At 29.2% G+C, this 13,756-nt stretch overlaps 1 protein-coding gene and 1 long non-coding RNA gene across 2 annotated transcripts; both read right to left on the bottom strand.

The window, feature by feature from the left end:
* On the bottom strand, positions 997 to 2,013 carry LOC104771630. The gene is made up of 3 exons (XM_010496189.2): positions 1,844 to 2,013; positions 1,691 to 1,762; positions 997 to 1,231 (listed from the first exon to the last, which is right to left on the bottom strand). Exons 1-3 carry the CDS (start codon positions 1,968 to 1,970, stop codon positions 1,065 to 1,067), a joined length of 366 nt encoding a protein of 121 aa, XP_010494491.1. The 5' UTR covers positions 1,971 to 2,013; the 3' UTR covers positions 997 to 1,064.
* LOC104771629 lies at positions 5,254 to 5,981 on the bottom strand. Its single transcript, XR_764876.2, has 3 exons — positions 5,813 to 5,981; positions 5,465 to 5,665; positions 5,254 to 5,380 (listed from the first exon to the last, which is right to left on the bottom strand). It is a non-coding gene; the product is annotated as an uncharacterized LOC104771629 (long non-coding RNA).

Here is a 13,756-nt window from a genome sequence, read left to right as displayed (position 1 = left end):
ATACAATATAGCATTTAATATTTTGATTCAAAAATATGATTGATGAAAAATATAATGATTAAAAAATATGATGTTTATTGTTTTAATATAATTTTTAAAAATAAAGTATGATTTAAAATATAATGTATAAAACTAATATTCAAAAAATTGTTTATAAAAATATTATGTATAAAGATATGATTTAAAAATATGAAGTTTAAGATATATAGTTTAAATAAGTTTTATTTAAAATATAATGTATGAAATTATAACTAAAAAATAATGTATATAAAAAGTATTAAAATAAGATTTATGAAAAATATAATATAATATATAAAAATATGATGTTAATTTTATAAATATGATTTAGGAAAATTAAAATGTTTAAAATATGCTTTAAATATATGAGTTTAAAAATATGATTCATAATATGATTTATAAAAAATAAAAATATGACAGAAAAATATAGCTTAAAACAAATATGTTGTCACTATATTTACATTTTACATCTAATAAATCTGTTATCAAACACAAGATTTTTGGAAACAAATAAAAAACTGTCATAGCCTAAGAAAAAACCTGCCATAACATATAATATTCACATAGATCATTTTAGCAATTTTTTAAAAATGTTATAAATCTGTTATTAAACCTTAACTTCGACTATGTATGTGATCACCCCATGCATAAAACTAAACTTTAAACAAACTATGTTTAACCCTACTTCCGTGTGTGCGTACACTTAACTCTAAACCACAATTTCTTAAACTCATACGATGAATATATACGTACAAATGGCAAGGTGAGTACATATTCAGTTGAACGCTGACCATGAGTCCATGACCAAGTTTCAATATTGTCATTTGTCAAGTTTACTGTTTACGTATGTGTTAACATAAAATGTCGTGTACATTATATCTGACCACTGAATTTTACTAGGAATGTTTTAGTATTCTTGCATCCACTATGCCAAAATCAGTAGAATGACTTTTAAGAAAATGATTTTTCGGAAAATAGTGGAAGACATAATACACTGTTCAAACTTTATTAAATAATCTGATCATTTATTAAAACTATATATTGCACTAATCAAACACTTTATAAGCAGAAAATATGAAATTAAACACACACACACATACATATATAGTTAAAGACTTAATAGGTGAAAGCGAGATAATCTTGTGAATGTGACCACCACCATGTCCACTTGTTGATCCTTGTACACCCGTTCCACTCATCAGTCTTCTTCTCCCTACAAATTGAATAAAAAACTTGTTAAAGCTAATTTAAAAAAGCTTTAAAATAAAAGAAGCTAATTAAAAAAAAATAGTAAAAAACATTAAAATAATTTATTATACTATTAATAAAATTGTAATGATTATAGTTTTTATTTTCCAACTAGTCCTTAAATTCAAATTTAAAATGCATGTCTAAGAATTAAAAAAATAATATTTGTTGAATCCAAAAAAAAAACACCAAACTTTATAATTTGAGAAAATTCCTACCATAATTTGAGAAAACTTTCTTATACGTTTTCACTAAGATCTAGGTTAACTATATAGGAGTTAAAAGGTATATTTAAAACACCCTAAGTAATACTAATAGATTAATACCATTTGAAAAAGATGATAACCGAGAATAAACTCATCAATCTCTTTTATATTTCAATCTTAAGCTTTTTTCGAAAGAATTCGAAAGAAAAGGGACATACCATTCCCGCCTCCGCCTGGAGCGTGCGGACTTGTTGATGATGGTGTTCCTATGGCACTCATCATTCTCCTCCCTATATTTCATGATTTGTTCCATCAATTAACACTTGGACAACCTTATGTTATACGTGGTATATAATTGCTAAAACACTAACCTGTGATCGAGAGTGGTTCATGGTGATCAGAAGGAATAGAAGATTCTGTACGGCAAAGAGAGGTACAAAGAAGCAAAAGCACTATGAGCAAATAGGTAGAGTTTGAAGGAAATGTATTAATTTCCATCTCTTTTTCTTTCTTTCTTTACTTGATTGAAGACTAGTATTTATAAATCTGAATGAGAAGGGAACATTCCAAAAAGTGTTGAAAAGATAAAGAAAACCCCCAATAATTAAGTAATTTTGTCGACCACTCATTTGTATTGGTTAGTTTGACTTCTTGTGGGAAAAAAAATCGATCACTCTTTTTATCAATTGAAATTTCTTTTGAGAAGACACTTTATAGAAAACTAGATTAGAACCCGTCCGATGCGCGGGTTTAAAGTTTTTAAAATAAAAGAAAATTTAACAAATAATATAAAGTAAATATTTTTCGTAAGTAAAATCTATCTATAAAAGTTAATAGATACACCGAAGTGTCCAATGTGATATTTGGTGTAAAAGTTGTGACTATGCGGTTGAGACTATTAATCACGTTTTTTTTGAATGCCCTCGTTCGTGTGAAGTTTGGGATTTATCTCCTACTTCGGTCTCATTAGAAGGTTTTCCATATGAGTCCGTGTATTCGAACTTAGATTTTGTTTTCTGTAGGGGTGCCTCTCAATATGGTGATCCTGATCAACTTCTTCAATTACCATGAATTTTATGGGCAATCTAGAAGGCCATATATAAAAAGGTTTTATAAGATTTAGAGATCGAGGCGAGTGATATAATTGCTCAGGCTTTGGGCGATAAGTTAGCCTGGGAAGAGGCACCTTCTTTTATGGCGGTCATGTTAGCTCCATCTTCGTATTCGGATGTCCAGGTTTCTTCACCTGGTTGTCATATTGATGGTTCTTAGAAAACAACCAATATGCATTCAGGAAGGCTGGTGGTGTTGCGTTGGTGAGGAGCGAACCTTGTTGTTGGGGGGCAAGTGTCTAAAACGGAGCCCCTCCCCCTACATTCGGAGTTAGAAGCGTTGTTGTGGGCCATGGAGCGGATATGTGCTGCAGGAATAGCTTGTCAACATTTCAAGACTGATTATGCTGAGTTACTCACTATGGTGCATTCTCCTAAAGATTGGCCGTCCTTCTCCAACCTGCTCGATGAGTTTAACTCGCTGGATTCCTCTCCACTAGTCTCCATCTCTTTGATCCCACATGCGTCAAATACGAAGACAGATTGTCTTGCCCGTGTTTCGCGTTTTCTTATCTCTGAAGTTTCTTTTGTAAACCTCTTCCCTCCAGCTTGGACAACTAACCGAAGAATTTCCTTTTAATTTTTTGTTTGGTTGAAAAAAAAGTATATATATAAATATACTCTTAGTTAAAGAAAATAGTTGTAGATGAGTTCAAAGTTATTAAAATTAAATTAAATTTAACAAAAAATATAAATTTAATTTTTTTCGTAAGTAAAAACAATGTATAAAAGTAAAGAGATCAACTTGTAGTTATAGAAAATAGTTGTCATTTTTTTTTCTATAATACACTAATGTATATCCATTTGTAAATCTACTATCTACATTACCACTAAAAGTGTATTTGTACACACAACTATATTTTACTGTTAAAATATACTTTTTAGTCTTTACTACTACCAGCAAATTGTCTTTATGAACACATTAAATAACCTATTGTATGTCTCTTCACTTTATTTTTGTACTTCACTTTAATATTTTTGTAGTTACAAAAACGCATACGTTAATCTTACATACTCCTATCATATATATTACAATAGTACTCTTATTGATTGATGGAAAAAATATGAGACGATCTATTTTAATTTTTTTTTATTTTACTTCAACAATCTTCTTTTTTATGTAAAGGTGAGTATTTACATATTTTAGAAACAGTAATTAATTGTATAATTTTTTCAATCATTTTTTTTATCTTATGTAAACAGTAACCCTTTTTTCTTGTAAAATTAGCAGCTTAAAATTAAAATAAGTAAACAATATTATAATTTTGAATTTTATGATATATATATATATATATAATTTCCTTGTAGAAAAAATATATATATATAATTTCCTTATAATGATCTTTTCTAAATTTTAAAACTGTTTAAATTTTATTATCTTCTTATAATTGCCGTTTAATATTTTTAAATCTGTTAAAAACAAAACTTTTGTTTTACATTTGGAAGTTTACAATTATTTTTTCTTTAAAATATTTTAAATAAAATTAGGTTTTCTTTTCTCTATTTTACTTTTATATAAAATCTTTGGTAGGTTTTGAATTTTAACATTTTTATTTTTTAAAATTTTAAAATATTTAAAATTGACATTTGCCAACATCTGGATGATACAATTGACACGTGTCACGATCTTGTTAATGAGTAACTTTGACATCAAGGTTTATATAATAAGATATATATATATATATATATATATATATATATATATNTGTCTACGTTGCCAAATTTTATTTCCTATAGTTTGTTTTCTTAGTTGTACTGTATATTTGGGTTTTTTTCTTTCTTTTAACCGTTAAACTTAGGCCCACTTCTTTTTTTTGTGTACGGCTGTGGATTTCTTTCGTTTTTCAGATACTATTTTTTCTCAGTCAAATATTGTTGTTTGTTTTTGCCAATTATTTTAGATTGTCTAACAGACTTCTGCTACCGCAATTGAACTTTTCCACAGTTGATTTGTGTTTTCGATGTGATTTCTCTCAGGTAGCTTCTTTGATTTTATTATTTAGGTATAAGGATTTTTTTGGTAAGTTTTTTTAGTTTCTTGCTGTGTTTTTTTGCCCCTCCATTTCAGCGTTGGTTGTGGGTTTTCTTGGTATTTCGTTGGTTAAGTGCACTTTTGTGTCTTATGCTACATGCTTGCAATAGTAGAAGATGCAGGCGTGCGTTCTTCTTCACCAGACACTGCATCTGCTGGCCAGCAGTGATTCTCCAGTGTCATCCTTTAGCTTCTGAAGCCATCTCTTTTCAAGGCTAAGAAGTGATTTTCCATCTGAATACATAGACATATCAGTTTCAGAACTATTCTTGTATTACCTTGTTCTGGAATCAATACCTCTTTATAGATAAATTATAATAGAATCAAATAATTAAAATAGCAGGAACCAGTCATCAAAATCTGAGAGATTTATTTACTTTGTATGAAAAAGAATCTAAAAAGCAGCTAGTAATATGGTCATATATATGGATACTACCAGGAACACTTTTTTGAATTGAACAATTGTTAAGATCCGATATGCATCTGAGGTCTTTTTCTGGCTTAGATGGATTGACTGGTTCTCAAACAAAAGAAGGTCAACCGACACACATTTATCTGCTGCAGCCTGAAGCAAAAAAAAATCACCACTGAGAAGACAGCTAAAGCACTAACACATATAACACATTTGACTGGCCATAAGTGTGCTTGTAGCTTCAGAATCCATATCTTCAGGGAAGCAAGAACTTGCTCAGTACAACAACTTTTCTCATAATGTCTCTACCTCCCCATGAGTACAAATCTCGATCACACAGAATACTTGATAGCTAGATCAATAAACAATTCAGTACGATCAACGATCATCAAATTAACTATGAAGAAACATATAGAAAATTGAGGAAAAGAGAGACCTCCGTAAGACATGGTTCCCAATTCATCGATCTCAGGTACAAACGCAAGCTGTTAACATCGTGATGGAAGTCTCGAAGGCAGAAGTCGGCCGGATTTTTAACGTTACATGCAGGCTTGAAACTGAGCAATCTACCTAGTAACCGTTGCTCAAGGTGGCTAGGTTTAAGTCCGCAAAAGATACGAAAGGGGATCCATGATCGCTGCAATGGATTTTTTTGGCAGATTGGGAAGTGAGAAATTGAATTAGTGAGATGTTGTATTATATGCAAATGACTGAATTAAGACAATAAGAAGGTGTAGTAGTGGGCTAAGAGTTAAATAAGAGGGAATTGAAGAACAATCCTTACCATTTGGAATCCTGCTGTTACAACGAAGATTGGAATCAATGAACCCTAAGTAAATGCACATAATAGAGGAGTGAAGTTATTGGAATAGCAATGAATGCATATGAAGGTGAGATGGTGAAAGCCCATAGTAGTGAAGATGAGAAAGACATAAACGGTAGAGAAGAAGATAGGTAAATGGACCATCATGACATAAGGCGGAGAACAATAGCGATAGAAGCTGATTATTAGGGTGGAACATAATAAATTACTATTAGCTATTATGAAGTAGATTGGACCGAGAAAGTTATGGGTTAAAAAATATTTTAACTTAGGAGAGGCCAAATATAATAGTCTATATATTCAAAAGTTAAATTTGTTAGCCCATTAATATTTGTTAAAATAAGAGTGATGATGTGGCAGTATTAAGAGTGAGGAAAGATAAATTTATATATATATAGATAATTTGTAGCTCTTACGTTACTTTACAATTTCTCATTGAAGGATAAAAATATAAATTGAATTTTACACTAATAAAATCTTATTCTCTTGAGTCAACTTTTATCTGACAGCCTGTTCATTATGTCCGAAAGATTTTAAAGATTTCCAATATATTTCTTTTAAAAAACATATAATGATAATGAAATTGTAGCATTCAGTGTTTTGCAAATCAATGGTTGAAGCAATCAGTATGTAACAACTTGAAGGCATATTTGTGATCATGCTCTGTTTTCATTGGCAACAGATTTGACAAATATATTGCATCAAACTTTTAAATATATGAAAATGCTATTAGATTTATAACAAAAACTGTTCATGCCGTCAGGCGGCAGGTTTAGTGGTGACGGCTGTCCATGGTGCGATATGATCCAATCTTACGGCTATTTGAATTGGGAAACCGTCGGCTCCAGGTCCATAGGCGGTCAGATCCAGGCCTGGTGCATGCAGTGGTCGAATCTGTCAAACAACTGATTTAATTGAATCGATAAAACGATTGATCATTAATGAGTTTGATTATATATATATATATATACATACATATATATATATATATATATATTTAAATATATATATATATATATATATTTAAATATATATATATATATATGTAACTTTTTGTTTTACAACTTTTGATGTAAAGCTTTTTAAAAATACACGAACTGTAACTAAAATAGTATAAAAATTTTGTATATACATGAGTTATAGCAAAAATCTCGTAATGATATTTTTAGTAGCTTAAAATAAGAAAATAGTTGCTATTAAATTGACGTTGCAAATTTTTTGAAAATTTGTCACAATTTCATTTTCAATCTCGAAGGAGTGTATATATTAATAAATATATATATATATATATATATAGTTATTAATTTAGCAGTTTACAACATATATAGCTAACATGAAGTCAAAGTTAGGGCTCCAAGTTATGAAAAAGTCGATGAATTGTGTTATAAGATTGTACCTTATTTGGATGTCGAAATAGCCTTCATTTATAATGAAACTATATCATTCTAGTTTTTTGATTATTCGTTGGCTTTTCTCTCTTCTCCTTCCTCCACTTCACCACTTCTTATTTTCAATTTTAACAAATTAATTCACATTATCAAAGTACCACAAAATCTAAATTTAATGCATCAACTAATTCACTCATTTCTGTAATATTTTAATTATTATTAAAATAATAATTTATAATAACTTAAACTAAAATCTACACTAAAAACGAAATGAAAAAAAAATTATAACCCAAATAAATATCAAAATAAAATATGAATAGATATTACATAAATATAAAATTATATATTTCTATCATAACATATGTTAATTGTTTAAACATTTGTAAAAGACTAGAAAAAGGGGAAAATAAATCTATCATATATTTATTGTAACAACAATTACTTTCAAGAATTACAATTATTAGGATAAAAAAATAAGAGTTAAAAAAAAACGCAAAAATTTAAAGGATTTTTAGGTCAAAAGGTTATTCAATTCTTGGTGTTAAATTATAAATTCATGTTATCGATTAAAAGTTAGTGTATATTATTATTTTTAATTATAGTATAATATAATTAATAATATATGTATATGTATCTAATAATATATGTATATGTATATGTATATGTATTTAAAACTTGAGACTATGTTTGTTATTAAATTAAAACCAGAAGGATTTGGTTTATATTATTATTTATAATTCTAAATAATATAAATAATTAAAATAGTTTGAGTGATCTATATTATTTATCGTTTTCAAAATTGAAAAATGGTAAAATTTGTTTTGAAAGGTATATCAAAAAAGGTGAAAATATTAATTAAGTGCTCAAAAATTAAAATAATGTATATATTTAAGAGAAATGTATAAGGTTACTTGAAATAAAACTTATTAGAGAAAACTTATTCTGAACATCACACACACCAAAACAAATAGTGAAAAATAGTAAGAAAAAATTTGAGGAAGGTATTTGTAATAAAACAATTATAATAGTAGTGGTAGATTGTAGAATTTTAATTAAAATTTAAAAAGAATTCTATTTTTGGATAAATACACATATTTAAAAGTTAGAATAATCTTATGAGTTTGTAGATTTAGTAGAACCAAAAATAAAAGAACGCTATATAGAAACATAGTAGACTGTACATATTTCAAAGTAGAGAAAATTATGTATTTGAACATAATTTTTTTTATCAAACAGTTAAGATAAAATGTAATATTTGATGTTATAATGTGATGCTTATGGATAGAAACGAGTCCAATAATGAGATTTATTACTAGGAATCAAAATTTATGTTTATTACAACACTCTCAAAGAAACTTTGCGACAAATGGTGGGTATATTCTCTTAGACTTTTTTACGTCTACTTTAGTAAGTAATGATCACTCAACCGATAAAAAAAAAAAGAATATTGGAAGATGAAAAATAGTTATGATATGTCTTCATAATTGATATACTATAAGTTAAATAATAAAATGTGAAAAGAGAGTAAATGCAAGAGATAACGAGTGTATACCGGAAAATATGGTAAAGAAATAATTAATTATGAAAAATGTTATAACTATATTCAACAATTCGTATTAATAATAGAGAAATACCCCTCAATAGCACTAATCTATGTTTTTCTTCCAAATTTAGCATTTACTCTCAAATATTCCACATTTAGTACAAATTTAATATAATTAAGTACTTTTAATTTTTAAAAAACTCTAAAATATCAATATCTTTGATCTCTCTCGTCTTCGCTTTGTTCTCGTCGCTGAAGACCATCTCCGCCGTTTGTTGTCACCGGAGTCTCCATTTCTTCCATCTCAATGGATCCAATATACCATTGTCTTTGTAGCTTTACGTTTTTGTGTTTGGAAATTTTAGATTGTGAAAGATGGACTCACATACAACAGCTCATGTGCCTTAAGCTTATGGATTTGCGCTTATCATCAAGCACAAACGTATCCTTCAAAAAAGCAACAGGTGAGTTAGAGTGAGAGTTTAGTTTTGCAGCTCTTCTTGTCACTTTGATTCAGTTTTGACATATTGAATGAGAATTTGAGAGTATTGTTTAATGGATTATGTTTGGTTTTGAAATTTCTAACAATGTTTATTCTTTGATGAATCACATGTCCAAAGTGGATGGGTGTTATGAGAAGTCAGCAGATATCAACACCAAAGTTGTTGCATACCAAGTGTTTGTTATAATGTTATTGGGAACAAATTAGTTGGTAAAAAGTAAGAAAGTTTGTTGTTGTCGTTGATTTTGATGTCTTCAACTTCTTTGGTTTGTAGTTCGTCGGTTACAGAGTGGCTTAGTATTGTTGATGAGGCAAAGTATGGTGGTGGTGGTGGAGGATCTTCTGGTTCTAGTTATCCTCGTTTTGAGATTTTTGTATATTTAGGAATAGCTTCCTAAAATTCAAGAATGTATTCCTAAATATTATGAACTTCTTCCTAAATTCCAAGAAATGAGATTTTGAATCTTCTATTCATGTGGTGCCTTAATGTATCACAAATTACTCCACTATAATGAATTTTATGCACTTAATTGTTTTCAATCATTATGAGATTTATGCATCATCACTTTAAATGTAATCTTCATATAATATTTCAACCATTATTTTTATGAAAAGCATCCTGAATTTCAAATTGCCCTTCTTGAATATTAATGTAACTTTCCAAAATTTGAATAATCGTGTTTCTAAATCTCTATTTTTGTGTCTTTTGCTTCAATGTGTCAAATATTATAGATTGCTTCAATGTGAGGGGTAATGATTTCATTTGTGTGCATATTCTGATGTTTGGAAATCTAAACATTTTTTATGAAAGTCATCATGAAGTTCAAAAAAATCCTTCTTGAATTTCATAGAATTCTTCCGAATTTTCATACAATTCTTCCTGAATTTCATAGAATCCTTCGTGAATTTCATACAATCCTTCCTGAATTTCAAATAATCCTTTCTGAAATCAAAGAACCGAATGAAGAGAAATCAGAAAAAACCCTAAGTGAGTTCAACATGCTAATCGAGTAACACAGTCGGTGAATCAAGTAAAGATGGTGAAGTAGCGGACAAAAAGGAACAAGATTCAAAGGAGGAAGAATGAGAGAGAGAGAGAGAGAGAGAGAGAGAGAGAGAGAGAGAGAGAGAGAGAGAGAGAGCCTGACTGGTTCAAACACTGCGGTTGCGGTTGCGGGAGATTGCGGAAGCGGGCGATTGCGGTTTCAAGCGTTATTAAGCATTTTGAACAACTGGTTTAGCGGTTTAAAATTGGTGTGTTTGCGGAAGGTATACGACTGGTTGATCAGCGGGTGCAATAGCGGTTGGAACATAATAAATGTGATATATAATATATAAATTTTAAAAATACCAATTTTTTTTTATTAACCTTGATTTATAATTAAAATTTATTAAAAAATACTAAAATAATTATTCAAAAAACAAATAAATTTATATTGAAATACTTATTCCTTTACGCATTTGGCTTTTCATTAAAAAAATTAATCAAATAATTTGATAAATGACAAAACATATGCTTTAGATCGTAGATCTTTTCTCTTTTCTCTTAGATCGAAGCTCAGTACTTTCATCGGTAGGAATGGTCAAGTGAGAGTTGAAAAGAGTCACTGGTGATTTGTTTTATTATTTTTTACAAATAATCTTATTTTTTTATTTTCTGATGAAATATTATATTTATTTAGATTTTTTTGAACTTATGTGCGAAGTGCCATTAAATTTACATCAGGTTTTTCAGGTTATTGTTAATTGGAATAATATTTAATTTTAATTGTTTATTTTATAATCTCTGCAATCATATTCGTACTTCATTTCTCCCATCCTTAATGAATAAAATGGATAGATAGAAGATATAACAAAAAAAATTTCATTATCATTGATTTCTTTTAAGTTCTTATACAAAAAAAAAAAAAAAAAAATCCAATCGCAATCGTCCGCAACCGCAAACGCTTGCGGGAGGCAGCTTTTGGAATTCAGTGGTTTGAAGCGATTGGAAGCGATTTGGAACGACTGGGAGCGATTTGTGTGATTGGTTACAATCGCTAGTAATCGCTACCACCCGCAAAGGTAGCGGGAGAACAAGTCAGCACCAGAGAGAGAGAGAGAGAGAGAGAGTAGATAATTCTTTGATGTCTTATTACGATTGAACGTGGATGTTTTCATAAATATGTATTTTGATATGAAAAATATTGTTTCACTTTGCTTTTCCTTGAGTCGGATTTTTCTGCTAAACCGTAAAAACTCCAATTTTCAGAGCATTGTTGGTTGAAGGAATTTGTGTTCCGAGTGATGCACGATTTCCCCTCACCTTACCTCCAGGATCGTTGTGCACTCTAATCAGTTTCCATGTTACCTTGAATTACTTGGAACAAGCTGTTTTTCGAATCTTGCGTTTGCGGGTGTACCTCCAGGTATTTTCACTCTAATCAGTTTCCGAGTGATGCACGATTTCCCCTCACCTTACCACGTATTTTTTTTGGTAGGAAGTACCTCCAGGTATCTATATTGGTATCTTCATGTATCAGTAATAATATATAAAATGAAAATATCAATTTAAATTTTCAAATCTTAATTAAAGATATTACTATTTTTCATAGTTATGATAGTCTTAAGATATAATTTCATCAAAATAAACAACACATCTTGTTGTTAAACGGTTAGTATTTTGTCAACAATGATGTAAAATATTAGAATACTAAAAGCATAAAAACCTTAAAAGAGTAGTTCAAAATAGAACAAAAACGCCTCACATATATTTTTTTGAGTTAAACATGAATTTTTGAACTCTGTAAAAAAGTAGAATTCAACATAAGTTTGTTTCATATTAAGAAAAACTTTAAAAAGAAGTATGCATACTAAATACTTTATAAATTCAAACCATTGTTTATAATTGATGATTTTTTTTCATTATTTTATCTGATAAAACGACCTTCAATATATCCCCACTGGTTTGAAAAAGATTGACATCATGATTAGGATCTGCCATCGTTGGTAGCCATTCTAATGATGGTTATATTTATAGTGGAGGTCAGTGGTTCCATTAATAGGATAAATGCAATTGATACTATATATTTTCATAACAAAATTGTTATTTTTGTTCCTATATTTAGGATTTTTTGAATTGAAAATGTCTATAATTTAGGTGATAGTAATTAATATTGTGTGCACATTTGGTAAGTAGATATATATTTATAAAGATTTTGAATTTGATCCTAATGACTCATATCCTAAACAATTCAAGTATGGTTGATATTTAAATTCGTAACTGTTAAGATTCANAATGAAAAGAAATATATTTGAATAGGAACTACTATCAAAGTAATTCTTAAGATTCAATATTTGTATTATACTTATGAGACTAGTTTGAAGGTCAAAATTACTTGGTCTTAATTTAATTCTAGAACGGGCCTCAAGAGACATTTGGGGTTTTGATACTTTCTCTTTTGAGAAAATCTATATTTTGTAATTCTCACGAGTCACGATCGAGCAAGAACTACGGAAGAAAATCTATTTTTGTTCTATTATGAAATTTTGTTAACACTTAATTATGCATTGATGATGAGATTATAAAACCTTGAAAAACAAACAAACTAAAAGACTTACATTTGTAGCTATATAGTTTTTCTTTTTCAAAACCTATATGATGGCCTCGAATTATTTGAATGATAATAATTTCCCGAAAACTAAGGAGGAGAAACTTGATCAATGCTGCCACCACCATGTCCGCTATGTGATGATCCTGTAAATATTTCACTATTTGGCTTATAATAGGTCTCCAACTTCTTCCCTACAATATTTACATTTTATATACATTGAAGTTAGCCATGTATATAATATAACGTGCATGTAGATCAGAATTATAGGAAATTTCGAAATGATGAAGTGAGTAATTTTTTGACAAGAAAACGAGATGATAGCTGATGATTACATTAAGAAGTATTAATACTATCATATACCTTCTAAGCAGTGGCGGATCTAGGAATTATTTTTACTGGGGTCAAAACATAACTAAATTTTTTTTTATAACATAAATAAAAAAACATCTTACAAAACCACTCTACGAGTTTTCATATCCTGAAATCTCTTCATCACAGTTTCATTTGTAATAGATAAAAATACAACTTTTTCGATGAAACAAACTAAACAATCATTCAAAAATTGATCTCCAATCCGATTGCGTCGATGACTCTTCACAATCTTCATCGCTGAAAAACATCTCTCAACAGTTGCAGTAGCAACATGCAAAATCAAAACCAACTTCAACAGCCTATACACCAAAGGATGTGACATGTTTTTTCGAGTTTCCACCAACATACGAGCAAGTTCTCCAAGACACTTCAAATGAGTAAATCTTTCATCATTTCGAACATTATCAATGTAGATATCTAATTCTTGTTCAAGAGATATGTACTCCCCATGAGTAAAATCGTCTGGATAGAACTTAGATAACCTCATAAACTTTGAGTGGTCAAACT

The sequence above is a fragment of the Camelina sativa genome, chromosome 20 (assembly GCF_000633955.1).
Source record: "Camelina sativa cultivar DH55 chromosome 20, Cs, whole genome shotgun sequence".
Lineage (NCBI taxonomy): Eukaryota > Viridiplantae > Streptophyta > Magnoliopsida > Brassicales > Brassicaceae > Camelina > Camelina sativa.
The sequence above is the reverse complement of the archived record's forward strand: the minus strand, read 5'-3'. Positions and strand labels throughout refer to the sequence as shown.

What these genes read in the sequence shown, in the direction of transcription:
- LOC104771630 (XM_010496189.2), bottom strand. Translation starts at nt 1,970, where the DNA reads ATGGAAATTAATACATTTCCTTCAAACTCTACCTATTTGCTCATAGTG. An exon ending in TGAACCACTCTCGATCACAG is followed by an intron (nt 1,763 to 1,843) that starts GTTAGTGTTTTA and finishes CATGAAATATAG; the next exon opens with GGAGGAGAATGATGAGTGCC. An exon ending in TCCAGGCGGAGGCGGGAATG is followed by an intron (nt 1,232 to 1,690) that starts GTATGTCCCTTT and finishes TTCAATTTGTAG; the next exon opens with GGAGAAGAAGACTGATGAGT.